A 21,338-nucleotide genomic window follows, 5' to 3' on the forward strand; every position below is an offset into this window, starting at 1 on the left:
AAAATAGGCGCACTCCAGGCTTAAGCCGTGGAAGGAAGCAGACACTATCTCAAAAATAACCAGTGAAAGCTGGGTACCAAGTGGCCCACACCTGTAATCCTCACTGCTTAGGAGACAGATCTGAGGATCAAAATTTGAAGCCAGCCCAGGCAGAAAAGCCCCTGAGACTCTTTTTCTCCAATTAACTACAAAAAAAATATGTAAGTAGAGCTGTGACTCCAATGATAGAGCAAAAGAGAAAGCCAAACCAGAGCACAAGGCCCTGAGTTCAAGTCCCAGTATCAGTGTGCATATACACATGTGCACACACAGCTGGAGGTAGGGGTCAATGATGGAGGACTCTGGGCTTCCAGGCTCTGAGTTCAAACTGTAGTACCACTAAATCTGGTAATTATATTTTTTTCTTTGTTGTACACTAAGTCTGTTTAATTGGATGCCCAGTGTGAGTTATTAACATCTTAAAAGGGTGTTTAAAATGTAAACCATAGGGGGGAGGAGGGAGGAGTTGAGGAGGTGGGGAGGGAAGGGATGGTAGGGGAAAAACGGAGGGGGCAACAATGAATGCTCGATAGGAAATGTACTCATTACCTTACTCATGTAACTGTAACCCCTCTGTACAGTATCTTTACAATTAACATTTTTTAAAGAATTTGCTCAACATACAAAAAAAATGTAAACCATAGTTGCAGCAATTAACCCCAAGAACAAATCTAAATGGGAGTTCTTCTTGACTACCTTTGCAAACCAGCAGTGAAACTGAGAGCTATCAGTTAAATAAACCATTACGTTTATTAGTTTGAGAACAGAAGCTTCAACTTGGACAGCTTTCTACATTGTTCCTCATTTACCCAGCAGTCATTTAGTCCAAGGCTGCTCTGTATTTAATGAACATTAGATAACTCTACAAATAGAAACTAGAGACTGATAAGTAGCCAGAACTCTGGGGGGTGGGAGGTATCATCCAAGTGGGAAAATAGTGAATAAAATACAGTTTAATAAACTTCAAATCTTAGTAGTGCATGTTAAAACAAAGACTGAATTCTTTAAAACAATACTTTTGTTCTCTTTCTGTGGCTTATTTTAAGTGGGTCTCTGACCCGGAATTATCAACCTTAAATTAGGATGTTAGAGGAAATGGTGGTTTAGGTTTATTTTTAATTTTTTTAAAGGATTTTTTTGTCGGGTCGTGGGGGTTGAACTCTGGGCCTGGGTGCTGTCCCTGAGCACTTCAGCTCAAGGCTAGTGCTCTACTACTTGAGCCATAGCACCACTTCCAGTTTTTTGGTGTTTAACTGAAGAGTCTCATGGACTTTGCTGCCCCGGCTGGCTTTGAACCACAATCCTTATATCTCAGCCTCCTGAGTAGCTAGTATTACAGGCATGAATCATTGGCGCCTGGCTGTCAATTTTTATTTTAAGGACTTTAGTTTTTGGTCAGTCCTAGGGCTTGAACTCTGGTCCTGGGTTCTAGCGCTCTACCACTTAAGCCACAGCACCACTTCCAGCTTTTCTTCTGTGTATGTGGTACTAAGGAATCGAACCCTGGACTTCATGCATGGTAGGCAAGCACTCTACCACTCACTAGGTCACATTCTCAGTCCTGTTTTAAAGATTTTTAAAGAAATGTAGTTACTAAGTGACTGCCACGACCTACTGGTAAGTTGGAGTTCAGCAGGCAAGTCAGTTCCAAAGAAGGCAATATGTAAAGAAGTTTCAGGAGTGGAGAAATAGGTTATGGATAGACTGGGTAACTTTTGTTCTGGGTTTTATGCAGAGTCCTTTTATACATCTTTCTTGTTGTGTGCGGTTCTTCCTTCATGAGTGAGTTTCAAGGACAGCCAGAAAAGAAGGACCAAGAAATGATGAAACCCACTGAATAGAAGGTAGTGGGGGTGATGAAAGTGAGTCAAAGAGAGGGAGTCTTAATAACTATATGCAGGGCTGGGAAGGTGGCTCAGTGGTAGAGCGCTTGCCTTGCATGCATGAGGCCCTGGGTTCGATTCCTCAGCACCACATAAGCAAAAAGAAAAAAGCCAGAAGTGGAACTGTGGCTCAAGTGGGAGAGCGCTAGCCTTGAGCTGAAGAGCTCAGGGACAGTGCCCAGGCCCAGAGTTCAGGCCCACGACCGGACCCAAAAAAAAAAAAAACCTATATGCAGGTGTGAAACACCAGGGTAGAAACCCTTTGAACAAGGGGCATCCACTAACTAAGAAAATAAAAAGGTAAACCAGGCATTGGTTGCTCACACCTGTAATCCTACCTACTCAGGGGGCTGAAATTTTAGGATTATGGTTCAAAACTAGCCTGGGTAAGAAAGTCTTATCTCAAGTTAACCACTCCCAAAAAAGTCAGAATTAAAGCTATAGTTCAAGTGGTAGAGCACTAGCTTTGAGCAAAAAAAAGCTTAAGGATCGTGCCCAAACCCTGAGTTCAAGTCCCCATTCTAGCATGCATACACAAAAATAGAGAAATGTGGAACACATTTTATAAGGCGTGTGGGTACTAGTTGGATGGGGGAGGGCAGACATATGGTTAAAGGAGGGTGAACATGGTATAAAGACTTTCTGGTCATGTGTGAAAATGGAACAATGAATCTTGTTGGGATTAGTCTGGAAAGGGGGGGGAAATAAGGGAGAGTGATGAAGGGAGCAGGTCTATCTAGGTTCATTGTATGCACATTTGGATATTCAAAATTAAATATCCTTGTTACAATTAATTGATGCTAATTAAATATGTGGGGGGAAATGATCCCCAACTACCGTTAGATGTGGAGCCTTGGGGTGGGGCCAGTGCCTGGATTTCTTTATAGAGTTGAACTGCCCTACTGCTGTACTTTCAGGCAGTACAGGGCTTCTATATGACAGATCAGTCACCAACGTTTTCCTTTAGTTTGGGACTCCTCATTGATATTGATGTGCTGCCTTGTAACCCCAGGAATAGGGACATTTTCCAGCTATTGTCTCTCTGCTCCCCCCCCCAACATTTAATGGGTGAGTCAGGGACTCAATTGCTTCCTCCGGATTTCAGGGACTAGTGTAGGTAATGAGGACAAATCACCATAACACCGGTGCGTGATGAATGAAAGAACATAGGAATTTAACCAGTTGGCTTCCTTGATATCACAGTGAACAAAAAGAAACTTTATTGAGAAGCTATTTGCTTGACTTCTAGAAACACACACACACACACACACACAAACACACACACACACACACACACACACACACACACCACAAACACACATACACCGTGCGCGCGCACCCCTCCCCCCTTAAGGCTTCTCAGCATTTCCAGCTGAAGCTGAAATGAAGGTCAGGTTGCTTTGCCCAGGGAGCAGGGGGAGTGGCAGGTGTTAGAGCAGGTGTTTTGTTTTCTCCTGCTGAGTCACACAGACTAGGTGGGGTGCTTTTGGCCAGGCCTCTATGGTGCATGAAAATGCTTTTGTGGAATTTTTTCCCCTGGAAGTGTATTGGTTTATTTTTTTAAAAAAGCACTTACCAGCCTTCAACCTCTAGTATAAAATTTGACTTCCTTTAAAGTCAGCTTGTCACAGTGAAATATGTTCTGTGTTCTGTCATTTCCATACCCTATGCCTTAGATATACCCCATTTTATACAGCAATTATAGACCTGAAAAACGTTGTGTAATGTTATGTGTGTGTGCATAGCATATTTTAAATGTACTTGGAGAATGTCATAGCAAAGCAGCCCTACATAAAAGTGCTTCTTATAATAATTGTATGGCTAGAGTTACCTCAGTCAGATTTTCTTCAATTAAGCAGTAAGCTTGTAGCTTCCTTTCCATAATGGTAGGTCTGCATCAGACAGTAGAGATGGTCTCCTAGGTCTGCAAGGAACAGCCTCACTTGTCTAGGTGATTTTAGAGATAAGGGTTGTCAGCCATCTTTGGAATGTGGAAGCATTTATGTTTTAATGTTTATTACCAAAGCTGAGGAGATTGTTTGTTAGGAGGGGAAAATATCTCTGAGATTTCTAGTTGTTACATCTCAAATGATTTAGGTTTGTTTTTAACCTTTATACTGGGATCCATTGTCTCTCCACCACCACCACCAAAGAAGGCATCCCTGGGAAAAACTGTCCTCACCTAACAGTGATAGAACACCCCCCAGGCCTACCCCATCTCAGGGCCATCTGTTCTCTGCAGTCCGCTTTTTGGGAAAGTCTCCTTGCCCATCTGCTCTCCTTGGGCCTTAGTGTTTGTTCCAAAGATTTATAAAGGCTGCACTGGAACTTCTTTCCAGTTGTTTTTGTTTAAATACCAGTGGGATTTTGAGGCAGATAAAAGCTGTTTCTATTGGCCATGCCCAAATGGCACTCCTCTTTCTAGGTACTTTCTTTCCTTCTAGTAAGTTGCCAGGGGAGGGAGAAGCAAAGATTCAACCAGCCATAGCTGCTTTGAAGCCAAGTGTCCTGTCTTTTTAGCTGAGGGCATGTGGCCCTGGGGATGCTCCTTGGGTTCACTCATTTCCTGTCTTTTTCCTTCTCTCCCTGACAGAGTACAGTCGCTTTGAGTCAAAGATACATGATCTGCGAGAACAAATGATGAACAGCAGCATGAGTTCTGGGTCTGGGTCCCTACGAACAAGTGAGAAGAGGTCCTTGTATGTCAGGTAAGTTGCCCTTCTCAACACCAGGCCTGGTACTGGGTGAAGGCAGTTCCATGCCAGCCCTGCCCTACTTATTTAACTAGTGGGGTAGGGAGTGTGTACTCCCAGCACTAAAATAACACTTTACATTGTATGCGCAGGTTATGTATTTTATGGTCAGTTTTCTCCTCCCTTTCGGGAGCCAGTTTCTTCATTTTTTTGGCTCATGAATAACTCAGTATGGGAAAATTTCAGTTTTCTCTAATTGTAAAAGACTGTTGAGTGATTGTTACTAATCAGCATTCAAATAGCATTCAAATATTCAAAGTACTTGCAATCTGTGCTTTGAGGGGAAAACTTGGCACCTCCTCATTCCCTTCCACACATGCATAATAGACCTCAAGATTTGTATGTGAGCATATCAGCTATCACAGTGTTCTTGTGCAGGGTCTCTTTAAAGAGACCAAAGAACTGACAGGTTGCTGCTGCATTCTGGGTGTTTCATTGTGTTGCTATCTTCCTCTCAGAACCGGCTGCACTCAGTGGTCGGCTGTGTCTGTGAATCATGGCACATATGCTCCCTAGGGAAGTGGGGGGCAGATATAGAACATTGAACTTATTACTGTGGAAAGCTGTTTGGTAATATTGTTGAGGTTGAGCTTCTGCCCCTTGATGTGTGGTATAATACTATCAGGTCAAAGTACAAACCTCCCAGGGTTGTGGACTGATAAAGGAGCATTGGAAACTCCTCTTAGAATTAGGGATCATTTCCTTCTTCCTGCCCCAGGTTCTTGGCATAACTCCTGGTAATCTGGTTGCCAGTACATTGTATCTCTCAAAGGTCAAAGCCCTTAGAGAAAGAGGTTGTGGGATTACTCCCCAGAGCCAGGAGTAGCTACAGCCATGTTTAGTGCTTAAGGACGGACTGGGCTACCACAGTTGAGTTGAACTTTTATCTGGTGGCCTCCAATACTTGCTGGGGGTAGGGAAGCTACATTTGCTAGTTGCCTGGCAACAAGACAATTGCTGTGTCCTTGGGGTGTGAAGTGGTGATAGCTAACTGATGGCGATGCTAATTGCAGTTCTCCGGCCTGCCTTTTCTTTTCCCCCAGTGGTAGGCCCTGACTAGCCTACTGCAGGGAATGTAGCCCTGGAAGCCCATCTCAGCCTGAAGCCTACTAGGAACCCTTTGAATTCCTTCCTAAAGTAAACCCTCAACTCTACTCCTGGATGAGAGGAGAGCATTTGCTGCACTCACCTCCCACTGTGGGGGAAGGGGAAGGGTAGAAAGGTTGAACAAGGCCCAGCTATCTTTACAGTCTCCTTCCTGAAAAGGGAAGACCTACTTGCTGTCACTAATGCAGCTTGCTCCAGGTCTGCAGCCTAGACACTGGTCCACGGATGGGAAAACCAGAAATGTGCTGTCACTCTGAAAATGGGTAATACTTATATGACTTGGTCAGGATGGTTCTGTTCCTATGCTTCCAGCCCCCGCAGATGTGGCACTCCAGTGTGCGTGGGAAGCTGCTCTTTAGGCAAGACAGTTTCTTCAGAGAGCTTTATTTTTAGATTTCTCCTCTCTGTCTATCCTGTGCTAGCACTCTCTCTGCCTGGGCAGGGGAGTGGGGCATGGACTCTTAATCCGGAATACCCTTCTGTGGCCCAGGCAAAGATGTGCTCAAGTTTTCCCTGGGGAGGAGTGGGGGGAGGGAAGACCAAGATGCTCTTTCTAGTGAATCAGTTTTATATAATCTGTCCTTAGCCTTGTCTAGATAACATCTTTGTCCTCTGAGGAAAGTAGATATGGTTCAGAATAGGCACCTTTTGTGATCATTAGATTCAATTCATTTTGTGATCATTAGATTCAAATAATGTTTTATGGCCCTGGCGCTAAGTTGAGGCCCTTTACTGGGCTAACCCCAGTGTCTGAACTCCGCTTGTTCTCTTCCTTTCTACCCTTCCTACTCTACACATGATTCTTTTCCTCTGCATGTAAATATATTTGTCCCCTTCTTTTGGTTTTCTGAGGTAGGGTCTTGTTATGTACCCCAGGCTGGTCTGAAACTTAGTCTCTGTAATGCTGAAATAACAGGCAGGTGCCATCATGCCCAGCTTCTTCCATTCTGGTTTTGTTTTTGTTTTTGTGTTTTTTTTTGTCAGTCATGGGGCTCAAAGTCAGGACCTAGGTGCTATCCCTGAGCTTTTTTTGCTCAAGGCTAGTGCTCTACTACTTTGAGCCACAGCTCCATTTAAAGTTTTTAGGTGGTTTAATTTGAAGAGCCTCATGGACATTCTTACCCCACCTGGCTTTTGAACTGCAGTCCTGAGATCTCAGCCTACCAATAGCTAGGATTACAGGTGCCCAGCTTCTTCCATTCTTAAAAAGAAAAAAAAAATCCCTTATACAAACCATCCCTTAAATTGTTGTTTCTCTTTCTTTGCTCACTGCAATTGCCAGATTTTGTGTCAGGATATGTTAATAGTATTGTGTAGCTTGGCTCCAATGCCTCATGCCTATAATCTTAGCAACTCAGGTGACTGAGATCTCAGGATAATGGTTTAATGCCAGCTGAGTAGAAAAGTCCAGGATACTCATATCTCCAATGAATCACCAAAAAGCCTGAAGTAGAAGTGTAGCTCAACTGATAATGTGCCTTGAAAAAGCCAAGTGAGAGCATGAGGCCCAGAGTTCAAGTCGTAATACCAGCACATACATAAAAACATAGTTATGCTGGGCACTGGTGGCTCACGCCTGTAATCCTAGCTAATCAGGAGGCTGAGATCTGCAGATATCGGTTCAAAGCCAGCCCGGACAGTAAAGTCCATGAAACTCTTATCTCCAATAAACCACCAGAAAACCGGAAGTGGCACTGTAGCTCAAGTGGTAGAGTGCTAGCCTTAAGCTGAAGAGCTGAGGGACAGCACTCAGGCCCAGAGTTCAAGCCCCACGACCGACAAAAAAAAAAGAAACAAAATAAACCATAGTTATTAGCCAGGTACTGGTAGCTCATGCCTGTAACCCTAGTTATTAGGAAGCTGAGATCTGAGGATCATGATTCAAAGCCAGCCCAAGCTGGAAAGTCTGTGACTCTTAGCCACAATTAACCACCAGAAAAACAGAGGTGGCGCAGTGGGTCAAAGTGGCAGAGCACTAGCCTTGAGCAAAAAAGATCATGGACAGTGTCTAGGCCCTGAGTTCAAGGCCCATGACTTTCCACCCCCTTCCTCCCCCCCAAAAAAAACCCCAAACATAGTATTTTACATGAAAAACAGTTGTTTGAGTTGGTTGGGCAACTACAGGTTTAATGGGGAAATGGGGTTCTTTACATGATTAGTGTCCAGGAGAGATTCTACTAGGCAGTGTTGTACCCTTAAAATAGTAACATGGGTATATTACTTGGAGAAACCTGTCTTAACATCCAGGCTATGGAATGTTGGACTTATCTGTGCTTGCTGATGCTACATCTGATCACCTCTCATTCAGTGGTCTGATAAGAAGTAGCACCAGCTTTTTTTTTTATCTTTTTTGGTTTTGGTTTTTTTGCTAGTCCTAGGGTTTGAACTCAGGGCCTGGGCACTGTCCCTGAGCTTCATTTGCTTAACAGTCTACCACTTGAGCCACAGCACCAATTCCAGCTTTTTCTGTCTGTGTGGTACTGAGAAATCAAACCCAGGGCTAATCATGTGTGCTAAGCAAGCACTCTAGGCCATATTCCCAGCCCCAGCCCCAGCTTTCTTTTCTTTTCTTTTCTTTTCTTTTTTAGCATGGTAGTGTGGCTCCTGAGCAACTCGGGAGGGCATCAGAGAAACAACTCAATCAGGGATTAGTGGTGATCTCTTGCTCATCAAATTCAATGACTGGTTGGTTCATTGGTTTTTCTGCCCTCTTCACAAATTACCTACTTTCTTCTATAAAAGCTCTCTGCCTATCTTGCTTGCTGACCATCCCCAGTACCTTTCATTAGCTCTAGCCCTAAAATAGCACTGACATTTATTTTCATAGCTTCAAATCATACCATTGTGTAAATGACAGCCTTGATCTCCTTACTGAATTCCAAACTTGCATATCGACAACTTGCTGGCCATGTGTCTTCCCAGTGCTTCAGACAAGCAACATGTTCAAAATGGACTGCCTTTCCCACCTCCTCCTCCTCATTTTCCCTAAGTTAATTGCCTTGCCCTATCATGTGGAAAAGGCATTTGATTTGTTCTGTCACCCAAGGCACATTTCAGTTCAAAGTAAGGAAGAAAAACTCATAATGAAAACTTTGTGAAACAGTGGATTGCTTCAGAAAGAGTAAATTTGACTTTTTGTTGTCGGAGGGGTTATTGCAGAGGCTGAGAACCATTTGCCTAGGTGTGGTACAGGAGTTGAGCCTAAAGCAACAACCTGGACCTAATTTTTGACTAAACTAGTCTTCTTTCAGCTCCTATTCTTAAAAAAAATATTATTATAAAGGTGATGTATAGAGGGGTTACAATTACATAAGTAAGGTATTGAGTACATTTCTTGTCCAACAGTGTTACCGTCCCATTTACTCCCACTTTTCCTTCCCTCCTCCCGACTCCCCTCCCCCTCCATTATAAAGTTCATTTCCAATATAGTATCCAGTGAGTATCGCTATCCATTAGTTCACCCTTTGTCTCACTGTTTCGGTGATTCCCCTTCCTTCCCCAAATCAGGTAGACTTATATACAAGACAAAGAACACCAGAAGTAAGCTAGACCCAAAGAAATATAGGCTTCAGGGCTGGGAAGGTAGCTCCATGGTAGAGCGCTTGCCTTGCATGCCTGAGGCCCTGGGTTCGATTCCTCAGCACCACATAAGCAAAAAGAAAAAAGCCGGAAGTGGCACTGTGGCTCAAGTGGGAGAGCGCTAGCCTTGAGCTGAATAGCTGAGGGACAGCACCCAGGCCCAGAGTTCAGGCGCCATGACCGGACCCAAAAAATAAAAAAAAATAATAATAATAAAAAAAGAAATATAGGCTCCATGGATTCCCTCATTTGTAATAATTAATATATGCCTAGGAAAGTCCTAGCAGAGGATCACAATAGTTCAATAGCTATGTACAAAAGTGATGCTAATCAAAATGAATTCCAAGATATGGAAACAAGAGGGTTTTTTTAGTGTACTGTTTGCAGCTATTCTTTTTTAAAATTTATTATTATTAAGCAATTGTACAAAAGAGTTACCCTTCCATAAGGCATAGTATAATGTTCCTTGGACAATGTCACCCCTGCCTTCATTTTCCCCCACTTTCCTCCCCTGTTCAGTTCCTATTCTGAAATTAGTAGGGCACAAGGCTAAGAAATGGGCATGGTAGTTGGGGTGGATTCAAGGAAACAGCAGCAGCATGGCTCCTGTCTTCTGAGAGCTTACCATTTGTCCAGAGAAGAATGAGCAGCATGTAGTTAAAATGAAGGCATGCTTTTGTTTGGGTTTCAAGTCTTCTTTTTTGCTTTTCTCTTTTCTCTCTTGAACAGAGGGCCTTGTACTTGCTAGACAAGCACTCTACTACTTGAGCCATGTTCCCAGCCCTCACCTCTAATACTTTTTGCTATTATTTCCTCTTCTGACCTGTTTCTCCTCTCTTGCTTTTTACCTGAGTGTCTATCTCTCTCAAGTGTGCATGGCTTCACAAAGCTATTTTGAAGGAAATAACACCCTCTTAAGGCTGTACTGGGTGAAAGCCTAGGGAGCTGCAGCTGTACTAACCATAGGGGGTAATGGGATTTATGGATCAAGAAACAGGAGAAGAAGGAAAGATAACAGTGTTATTAAAATAGAATTTGTCTTTAAAGTCACCAGGGCCTTTTGTGAGAAAGGCCTTCCCTACCCTTCTCCATATTAGACTTATCGCTTAAATGAAAGAACACAGTGAGTGGAGCCTCTTCTGAGTGCCCAGCCTAAGGCTACTGTTTTGCTGCTACTTTGAAAGAGACAACAGAAATCACCTCTTAGGCTTAGGACTAGGTGGTGAGGTATTCAACTTAGGCCATTCATTCCTATGTGGCAGCTTAGAGTTTGAGAGATGACGTTGATTTTAATCTATGAATGGATGAAAAACCTTGTTCTCTATAAAGATTGCCAAGAAGCTCAGTAGTACAGTTGTAGAAATAGCTTTTCAAAGTCTGTTCAGGCTAGCTTGGCTACATTCTTACAGCCCCAGGACAATTTCCTGGCAGGCTGTGAGTCTTGGAGTCCTGGCTGGCCATCTGCCATGCCGGTCTTCCTTCTATTCTACAAAGGAAATCAGATTGGGACAACTGTAGTCTTGATTCAAGAAATAATGTTAGAAATATTGGCCTGGTCATCAAAGAAGGCCAGAGAGTGTTCCTTTCTGTCAATAGCAGACATTAATTGTGCAACTACTAGGTGCTTTGCGCAGGGTGGTGTTTGGTGGAGTTTGACTTGGTGTTACTCATTAATGAGTGAAAGTATTGGGTTATGATGCCAACAAGGCAATCTGACAGAATTTGAGGGTAATAATATAATTTTTATTTTTATTTCTGTGCAAGCCTTGGGCTTGAATTCAAGGCCTAGGTGCTGTCCCTTGACCTTTTTGCTTTCGGATAACATTCTACCACTTGAGCTATAGATCTATATCTGGTTGGTGCTTTTTTCCTTGGTGGCTAATTGGTGATAAGAGTCTCATGACGCCGGGCGTGGTGGCTTACGCCTGTAATCCTAGCTACTCAGGAGGCTGAGATCTGAGGATCGCAGTTCAAAGCCAGCCCGGGCAAGAGAGACCGTGAGACTCCTATCTCCAATAAATCACCAGAAAACCAGAAGTGGCGCTGTAGCTCAAGTGGTAGAGAGCTCGCCTTGAGCTGAAGAGCTGAGGGACAGCGCCCAAGCCCAGAGTTCAAGCCCCACGACCGACCAAAAAAAAAATAGTCTCATGAACATTCTTGCTCAGGCTGGCTTCAAACTATGATCTTCAGATCTTCTGAGTAGCTAGGATTATAAATTTGAGCCACCTGCATGTGGCTTATATTTTTATTTTTTGTACTGCTAGCAATCAGATACAGGGCCTCTCACTTGCTAAGCAAACACTCTACTAACAAAGATGCACTCCCAGCCCAATAATACATATTTTAGTGATTTTATATATAAAACCCAAGGCTTTGTGTATGCATGGCAAACCCTCTATGAATAGGTTACATCCCGATCTAGTAATGCATACTTTTTGTGTGTGTGCTGGTACTGGGACTTCACTCACTCAAGACTGGTGATCTACCCCTTGTGCCATGCCTCCACTTCTGTTTTTTTGCTGGTTAATTGGAGGTAAGAGTATCTCAGACTTGTCTGCCTGGACTGACTTAGAACCGAGATCCTCAGATTACAGCCTCCTGAGTAGCTAGGATCATAGGCATGTGCCACTGGTACCTGGCCAATAATATGTATTTTATAAATATCAACAATATATGTAAAGGTAAGGCAGAGATTCCTACATCAGTGACTTCTGGAACTACCTGTTCTCAGATGCTAATCCTGGGCCTCTACTTCAAATCCTTGAGTTTGCCCCAGCATTTGTAGGTGCTGTGAGCCTGGGCGGACACTAATTGTGGATTGACTAGTATTCAAGTATCTTTTTAACTTAATAATTGCCCTCTAGGGCCTGAAATGTTAAGATAAACTAAGGAGAAAATGTCCTTATTTGCTGTGCATGTAGCTGTGCTCAGGGTGTGCCAAGAGGGCAGACTTGTTGCTAGCAACATTTTCTGTCATCCTGACAACCCACTTTGTATCTTTGTGAGAGCTTCAGTTTTTAAGTTTTTGGTTTTAGCCTGTTCATGCAAAGCCTCTGGAAAATTGAACTTTCTTACCAAGGTCAAGGGCTAATGAGTGACTGACTGTTGCTTTATGGTTTTCTGTGCTTGGATTATACCAGTCATGCTATTGATTGGCTGCTTGAACTTCAAATTATTTGCCCTTTGTCTAGTATTTTTTATGAGAGGGAAATATGGCAGAATACTAAGGAATAGTAACCTGGACAGTAACCTGGACAGTGTTCTATGGAATATACTGGACTCAACCACCATTTGCAAAGATTCAGAACCCCATATGAAGCATAAGACATGGTCTCAAATCCTCAAAGGGCTTGGTACCATCTGAAAGCTCAAAGAATCAAGCAAGAATTCAATTGAAATCAATCGATATTTTAAAGTAAGATTGCTGCCAAATGCCTGGTATGAATTTAGAGGAAGGCAATTTATCATGGGCAGGCTCACAAAGCAGGAAGACACTTGGGCTAGGCCACAGCGGATTTTTGGAGAGGATTGAGGAGACCAACAGAGCATCCCAGGCTACACAAATGTTCTGAGCTTCAGACTTAGAGGTGAACACCTTCCTAGGTGAATTGTATATAAGCTGACCTTTCCCTTTGAGGCTATTAGTGGTAAAATGTTCTTGTTTGCTTTGTATGGAGAAACCTGCCTGACCAGTTTCCTTGCTAGTTGCCATTCTCATCGCATTCCTGTTTGCTAAGATGCCACAGGGCTGTACCAGGTGTTTGTGATTTCTTTGGCTCTTTCAGACCCAAACTTCACAATTTTGGACCTGAAATACAAAGGCTTTTTGCTGGGTAATTTGTTTACTTAGAGCTGATTATGCTCTTGCTTTTCCATCCAGTAAAGAAGGCTCAGATGAAAGAAGATTGGCAAAGTCCCCCAGAGCACGTTGCATTATCCCTGTGGGAGTGCACATGCATTTCCTAAGGGGATATTTGAAAGGTGACCTCTTAAGCAGCATGGCTCCCAATACCTTTGAAAATATTGCCTCCTTAGGGGAGTAGGCAGTGGCCTGGAAAGCTACAGTGAAGACCAGACTTGAACTCACAACTATATCTTTGGGCAAGTGGTTGTATCCACTGCTCCTGGTGATAAGGTGGCACTGGAAGGCTTCTTTGGTGCCTATATGTCACTGAATCCCACTCTTTTTTGTTGGTGGTGGTAATGGGGCTTGAACTCAGGGCCTGAGCACTATCCCTGAGCTCTTTTACTCCAGGCTAGCGCTCTACCACTTTGAGCCACAGCTCTACTTCCGGTTTTCTGGTAGTTAATTGGAAATAGAGTCTCACAGCCTTTCCTACCTGGGCTGGCTTTGAACCGCAGTCCTCACATCTCAACCTCCTAAGGATTATAAGCATGAGCCACTAGCTCCTGACTGAACCCCACTCTATACTCCCAATTGTAAAGTAATTCTGTATTTTTCTGGTGTGGCCTCCATGTTTGAAAAGTTACAGGAATACACAGGGTCAGGGTCTCCCTGGCTTCTAGGTGCATGGCTATGACTTGAGGGGTAGGGGTTTTAATGGTCTGAAAAATCATTTTCTCCTGTGTATGAGGAGCATGATGGCTATGGGCCAGCAGGGGCAATGTTTCTGTAGACTTCATCCTCTTATGACACAGTATTTCTCATTTACTTCACCAGTTCTTAATTCAGAGGCTACATGAGATCCTTTTTATCTAGACCCTGGAAAATAAGGGGTCTCCCTTGTTCTAGTCTCCCAATATATCCTCATGTATGGTAAACCAAGCTGGGTTAACTTTTCCCCCTTGCACAACGAGAAAAACCAAGGTGGCAGGTTAACTACAGCCTTTCTTTAGACAAATAACTTTGACTTTTTGTATGTGTGCCAGTCCTGGGGCTTGAACTCAGTGCCTGGAGCACTGTCCCTGAGCTTTAGTGCTCAAGGCTAGTGTTTACCATTTGAGCCACAGCTGGCTTGTTTTGTTAGTTAATTGGAGAGAAGAGTCTCATGGGCTTTCCTGCCTGGGCTGGCTTTGAACTGTGATCCATACATCTCAGCCTCCTGAGTAGCCACGATTACAGGTGTGAGACACTGGCACCTGGCTTTGGCTTTCTTTTTTCCTTCTCATTGTCCTCTGAATGAGGTTGAAATGGTTGGTTTCTGTGTCTTGCGGGCCTTGAATGTATAGGATTTTAGTTCTGTATTACCATGGTTCAAAGGTGCAGTATCTGCTTTGGCTTCCTTAGTACTTGCCCTGAGGATAAAGAGGGATAGGGAGATGTCACAGACATGGAGAAAGAAGCTCCCCTTCTCATCAAGTCTAACAGGAGGTACCCAACAGAGTCAATTCATTAGGATTCCAGGCTGTTTCAAATTTAATAGATGGCCACAATTTAATACTCTTCTCAAAGATCTTAGGAAGATAGTTGACATATTTTAAAATTTATTAAAGTCTAATTTATATACCTTTTCTGAGCATGGGAAGTATATGTCATATAAGAGATTGTTTGATTTTAATATTCAGGCTTACTTGCTCTTGGGTTCAATTCCACATGGAAGTTTATCTTAATTTAGAAAGCCAAGGCAATGAAATGAATCCCACAAGGCCTATAAGTGAATGGCTGGACAGTCCAGGTTATCCACACTCAGGCTCCATTCTGCTACTCTTGGGGCCCAGCCAGATTAGAGTGCTCTCCAAATACACAGTATTTTTCTTGCCTTCAAGCCTTTGCTTTCTCAGTTCCTGTAGCTGGAAAGACCTTTCTCTTTCTCTCTCCATCTTCGTCTTTGGAATTCCTGAACCTATATTGCAGGCTCAGTTCAAAATACAATTATTAGCTGAGTGCCAGTTGTTCACACCTGTAATACTAGCTAGCTATTCAGGAGCTGAAATTTGAGAAGTGTGGTTCAAAGCCATCCTGGGCAGAAAAGGCGATGAGACTCTTATCCCCAATTAACTAGCAAAAAGCCAGAAGTAGAAGTATGGCTCAAGTGGTAGAGTACCAGCCTTGAGCAAAATAAGCTAAGAGACAGTACCCAAGTCTCTGGGTTCAAGTCATACTACTGGCACAAAAAATGAAATTCCTCCTTGTGGCTTTTCAAAACCAGATGTAATCTGTACTTGTGAATGCTCTGGGCCTTGATTCTCCTTTCAGAGTAGGACAGGGAGTTATTCTGCTTTTTTATCTACTGTCTGTCTATCACAAGGCCCTGCACCAAGAAGACTTAGTATTTAAGTAATACAAGAGCAGTATTTTCTAGACATAGCCAAGTGGTGACTTAGTCTATTCTTTCCTCTTTCCCTGTGTTTTTCCCTCTGTCCTTCCTTCCTTCCTTCCTTCCTTCCTTCCTTCCTTCCTTCCTTCCTTCCTTCCTTCCTTCTTTCCTTCCTTCCTCCCTTCTTCCTTCCTTTCTTTCTTTCTTCCTTCTTTCCTTCCTTCTTCCCTCACTCCCTCCCTCTCTCTCTCTCGCTCTTTCCTTTCTTTCTTACTTACTTACTTACTTTCTTTCTTTCTTCCATGTGACTTTTATGAGATTTAAGAGACCTGGTCAGAGAGTTGCATATGACAGCTCTAAATGAGGACTTACATATATTTGGACCTACTTTTTTATTTTAAAGATACTGTATAGAGGGGTTACAATTACATGAGTAAGGTAATGAGTACATTTCCTATCGGGCATTGTTACACCTTCCTTTGTTTTTCCCCTACCATCCCTTCCCTCTCACCTCCTCAGCTATGCCCCCTCACCCCGACCCTACCTAAATTGTTAAGTTCATTTTTGTTGCAATGGGTCAATCTGTATCCCTATTTAAACAATTTGTTTTTTCCCTTCCCCTCCACAAATTGTACCAACATCAAATACAGTGAAAACAGGGGTTATACTATGGGGGAGGGACATATAAAGCAACAAAAAAAATCACATGGTACCTTATAAATATGTTAGAAACAATAGCAAGGAAGAAAAAAACCACTTGTGTCCCTATCTTGGGGTTAATTTCTTAATTTCTAAGTACAACAAAATTTCAACAGGAAAAATGAGAGCAGATTTAGAGAAAAGCCATATCATGGGTTCGGAAAACAGATCCAAATCATGACAAAGGAAAGAATTGTTGAAAGAATTACAATTTTTAGCTTGGTAAGAAAGAACCCGGACTCATTAAATGCTAGAGTAGAAAGAAACTTTGAGAATGTTTAAGGGTTTCCTTTATTAGTTAGATACAATATGGGCAAAGCGAACTCTCAGACCTTTGGAATTTTAATTAATTGAAAAAGAAATTCTTAATTAATCTCTTGAATTTGCAACTGAGATATATTTCAACATTTCAAACTCAGATGGTATGCTTTTATGTCCGTAACAAAATCGTAGCTAAAACAATTGCCCATTCATTGTTTAATATTCTTTGTTCACTCATCATCCATAAAGTCATTAAACAAAATTCACATGGACTTGGATACCATTTTTATTTTCTCATAATTGGATTCTGGGCATCCAGAAAACGTTTATATCAACAGTACCATTTGTCCAACTTCCCCCTGTTGTTCAAGGTCAAGTATAGTTCTATGAAGTGCTAAAACATACATTATATTATAAATAAACTCTGTCTTCTCATCTCCTACACACTCACCCTAATCTCTCCTAATTTTAATTTTTTAAGATAAATTCTCACTTTGTAGCCCAGGCTGACCTGGAATCTGCAGTCTTTCTGCATCAACTTTGCCAGTGCTAAGATTGATGGCATGCAAGACCACACCTGGCTCCTAATTAATTTCAACATCTTCCCTCCCTTTCTCCCTCTTTCTCGATTTCCCTTTCCCTCCCTCCTTACCTCCTTTCCTCTCAAACTAATATGCACTTAATCCATGTTCTGTTCTTCTCAACATTTATTTTATTTACTTATTTTTATTTTTTGATTACTATAAAGATGATATACAGAGGGATTATAGTTACCTAAGTCAGGTAATGAGTACATTTTTTTTTGGACAATGTCACTCTGTCCTTAAAATTTAAAGCCTTATAACCACTGGATGTGTGTGGTCTCTGGCAACCTTAGCCTTTTTTCTTGGCTGCCTTGTGATACTGGTCCTTTCTTTAATGTTCCTGCATCATTTACTTTTCTTTATTTGGGATTGTAGTTAACCGTTTTTATTTGTAATGTCTTCAACCCTTTTTCAAAGGTATGTTTGCAAACTGAGAGAGCCGCTTGGTGAATGTTTTCTAGCATGAGGGTGAGGGAAAGGGTTAGTGTACAGTCCCAGTTTAGGCTGCAGTGTTGTGTTCAGAAGTCAGGAGATAAGAACTATAAGAGTTCCTTTCACACCCCTTGGGTGAGTGGGGGTGTTTCTTTGAGAAGGACGTCCATGTTTACCAATTTGGAACTGAAAGAAGGATACCGTCTCCAAGAGACTCCTTTCTTTCTCCTTTCTTCTGTGAGGCTACTGTGTCCATGCTATAAAGTTGGCCTTGTTCTGCTGTTTTTCTGAATTGTGTTTTCTAGGGGTGGGATGAGCAGTTTCTTTTTCACCATGTGTTTCAGGGCCCTATTTGATTATGACCGGACTCGGGACAGCTGCCTGCCAAGCCAGGGGCTCAGCTTCTCTTATGGAGACATTTTGCATGTCATTAATGCCTCTGATGATGAGTGGTGGCAGGCAAGGCTGGTGACCCCACATGGAGAAAGCGAGCAGATTGGTGTGATCCCCAGTAAGAAGAGGTGAGTTATGATTACAAGTGAGACCTTTTTTTATTCTCATTGTGTCTGTCTTGTTTTCCTTTTGTACTGTAAGTTGCTTGAAGGCACCATATGTGTCTTATGATGATTTCTGGGAAAAGATTGGTATTCAGGACAAGGTTTTTACTGAATGAGCCATAGTAGCTGCTGTGCTTGCAGCTAAGACCAAGATCTGGCAGTAACCATACTTCTTTCTGACTCTCAAACAGGGTGGAAAAGAAAGAGCGAGCTCGATTGAAAACTGTCAAATTCCATGCCAGGACAGGGATGATTGAGTCTAACAGGGTAAGTGGTGATCCCCAAGGAAATCTGTCAGGATATGAAAAGGGGCAAGAGTCTTGGAGTTTGATGCGATGCTAGGAGAACTGAGGAATGCAAAAGAATGTCTTTTTTTTCCAGGGGGCTGGCTCTGTCCTGTTAGATATATGACTGCTTTTCAGAAAGCAGAGGGAGTACTGAAAAGCCCATGGCTAGTCTGGGCCCTTCCCCTTCCTCTGGAAAATGTGTCGCATTTGGCTGTGTGGTGGGGAAGATGGAAACCACTCATGGGTATCTTCCTGGTTACAGCTTCTGCCTCCCTTCAGACCATATGAGGCACAAGGGCTCTCCAGTCATGCCTTTTCTTCTATGAGCTTCACAGGCCAAAGAACTTCCGGAACAGTAGAGGAAAGAGAGACATGGAATACATGACTGTCTCTAATCAGTGGCACCTTAGGGCACATGTCCAGGAGGCTACAGTGACCTTTGTTCTTTAGGAAGTACCAGTGAGTGCTGTGAGGTTGGGCTAGGTAGAAACCTCTAACATCCCTACAACATTTTCCTGTAAACAATTTTCCTCTTACATCAACTTTCATTTAATCTCATAGATTCCATTTGTGAGAGATGGTCTTTTATTTAGGTCATCATTGTCTCCATTTTAGTTTTTCTTGCATGCTTTAAAATCCATTGTTTTTTTTTTCTTCTGTCCTTCCCCTCCATCTTCATGTTCTTTCACAGTCGATCAAAACGAAACGTAAAAAGAGTTTTCGCCTATCTCGAAAGTTTCCATTTTACAAGAGCAAAGAAAACATGGCCCAGGAGAGCAGCATACAGGAACGTAAGTAGCAGTAGAGTCCAGAGTGCAGAGTGACCGCAGCCCCATCCTCTTGTCCTCAGTTGTCCCTTCTCTTATGAGGAGTCTGGACACTGCCATGTGTGCCTGTGGCATGCACCTGCTTATTTGCAAAGTCAAAGCAGAATCACTCTGCACAGGGGAATGTTGGGCTTGTTCGTCCAGCTCCTCACTTGAGCTGGAGGCTCTGAGGTAGGGCTGGTCCTAGTTCCAGTCTCCAGAATGTCGCTGGCACTGGTGTTAGAAGTGCCAGACGGAGCTCTGCTGTGGGGGTAGGGAACAGTTTTCAGTCAGTGTCAGGGTTAGTAAAATGTTTTGTTTTGTTGTTTTTTTTCTTCACGAGAACAAGGTCTAAAGACTCTGTTGCTCTCCTGGCTTCTGCCTTTTTGTGTTTTCTTTCCTTAACTTCATTCATGTATGTCAATAGGAGAATTCAGCCTTCCCAGGCACTTGGAATTGGGGCTGTTTCTGGAATTCTGCACACATACAGAAGGACATAGAATATCTACATGACCCTCAGCAGGCTCAGGATTACTGTCATCTAGAGTACCTGTAGAGTCAAATTCCAAAAGAAAACCTTTACTGCTTAAATTAGTTACTATGGGTGCAGTGTTGTTCAACATAGTCTATATAAAGATTTATTAAGAGACCCAAAGCTGATTTGGTTGAAAAGGCTATAATGCTGAACAATATTTATAACCAATGTTGGTAAATTATCTATCTATCTATCATGTGTGTGTGTGTGTGTGTGTGTGTGGTGTGTGGTGTGTGTGGCATTGGAGCTTGAGCTCCATGCTTTGTGCTCTGGTGATTTTTTCTTTTTTCACTCACAGCTAGTATTCTACCACTTGAGCCAAACCTCCACATCTGGGTTTTTGCTGGTTAATTGGAGATGAGTCTCTTGGATTTATCTCTTCTGGCTGGCTTTGAACCTGGATTCTGGGCCTCCTGAGTACCTAAGATTACAGTTTTGAGCCACCAGTGCCCAACCCAGTCCTGATAAATCTTATCCTACAGTGTGCCTCAGAAGTTAATTGCTCTGACCCTAAACTGAAACATCAGGTCAAGCTTGAACAGTAGGGTTTCATTTGTCTCATTGTGAATTGTAAACATCTCATTTACTAGTTACTCCCTCCTTTACATGGATTGATCTGGATGTCTCCAGCCATGGGAACTGGCAGGAGACTGTCACATTCAAACAGGAAATTGTGCTTTTTAGACCTCTTGGTTCATAGTTATGTTATATCTGTTTGAGATGAACCCGAGAGATACAAGATGCCCTTGTCCAGATGAAGGCCAGGGCTCATCATCCTGGGTGTACTCCATGACAGATGATAGAGGGAGTTGGTTCTGCTCATCACTAGTGGAAAGCTACCTGAGACAGATCTGAGATATTGTCACCACACTACACCAGATACGTCCCAAAACCTCCATTCAACAATCTGGCCAGCAGAGTTGTCACTGCTCAGTGGCCCAGTCAGTGGACAGTGCCCATTGGATGACGAGTTGAAAGTACCTTGTGCCTGTTCTTCAGAAGCTGAGCAACTCAGGATAGCCTCTGTGGCCACCCCTCAGATGGCAGAAATATTTACCTTAAGAGTTTGGAGAGAGTGAGATCATACTGTGCAAAAGTTCCCCAGAGTGGATGGTAATTCTGTTTGGCCACCTGGCACCTGGAGATATATATGTCTCTTTTATGCAGTCACAGAGGGAAATGGCGATTTCATGGGTAAAGCATTCACCTGGACTCTACAACTACAAACTTGTTCAAAGCAAGGATTCTAAACCTTGGTGTGTCGTCTATTGGGTTCTGACAACTCACTGTCGAGAGACTACCTCAGAAAGAGCTAATCTACTCCAAGGCTCTCTGACAACAAACTGAGTAACATTAAATCCAAAATCTTATCTGACCTGGAATGTTCTTTGCAGCAAAATTCTTCACTTCCCTTTAGTTCTAGATCTTCATAGGACTTCATACTTCTATCACTAATGCTCACTTGCTTCTGTATTCTTCCTTCCCCTTGTTGTTTTTCTGTGTTTTCTCTTCCCCCTGATTCTCTCCCTCCATATCTCCATCCATATTTCCCTCCCTCCCTCCTGCCCTCTCTCCTCTCTCTCTTTCTGTCTCTGCTG

The 21,338-nt window shown here is 42.8% G+C and overlaps 1 protein-coding gene across 5 annotated transcripts in view; it reads left to right on the forward strand.

The window, feature by feature from the left end:
• Dlg3 (discs, large homolog 3 (Drosophila)) overlaps positions 1 to 21,338 on the forward strand; it is a 59,107-nt gene that overhangs the window by 29,055 nt on the left and 8,714 nt on the right. For 3 of the 5 annotated variants that reach the window (XM_013031682.1, XM_013031680.1, XM_013031681.1), the window contains 3 exons: positions 4,516 to 4,630; positions 17,900 to 18,076; positions 18,304 to 18,379. In XM_013031682.1, coding sequence (XP_012887136.1) covers positions 4,516 to 4,630; positions 17,900 to 18,076; positions 18,304 to 18,379 — 368 coding nt within the window. Of the gene's footprint in view, positions 1 to 4,515; positions 4,631 to 17,899; positions 18,077 to 18,303; positions 18,380 to 19,090; positions 19,191 to 21,338 lie in introns of all 5 variants that reach the window. The other 2 variants (XM_013031683.1, XM_013031684.1) reach the window with 1 other exon arrangement.

Source organism: Dipodomys ordii, unplaced genomic scaffold (genome assembly GCF_000151885.1).
Source record: "Dipodomys ordii isolate 6190 unplaced genomic scaffold, Dord_2.0 Scaffold142, whole genome shotgun sequence".
Classification (NCBI taxonomy): Eukaryota; Metazoa; Chordata; class Mammalia; order Rodentia; family Heteromyidae; genus Dipodomys; species Dipodomys ordii.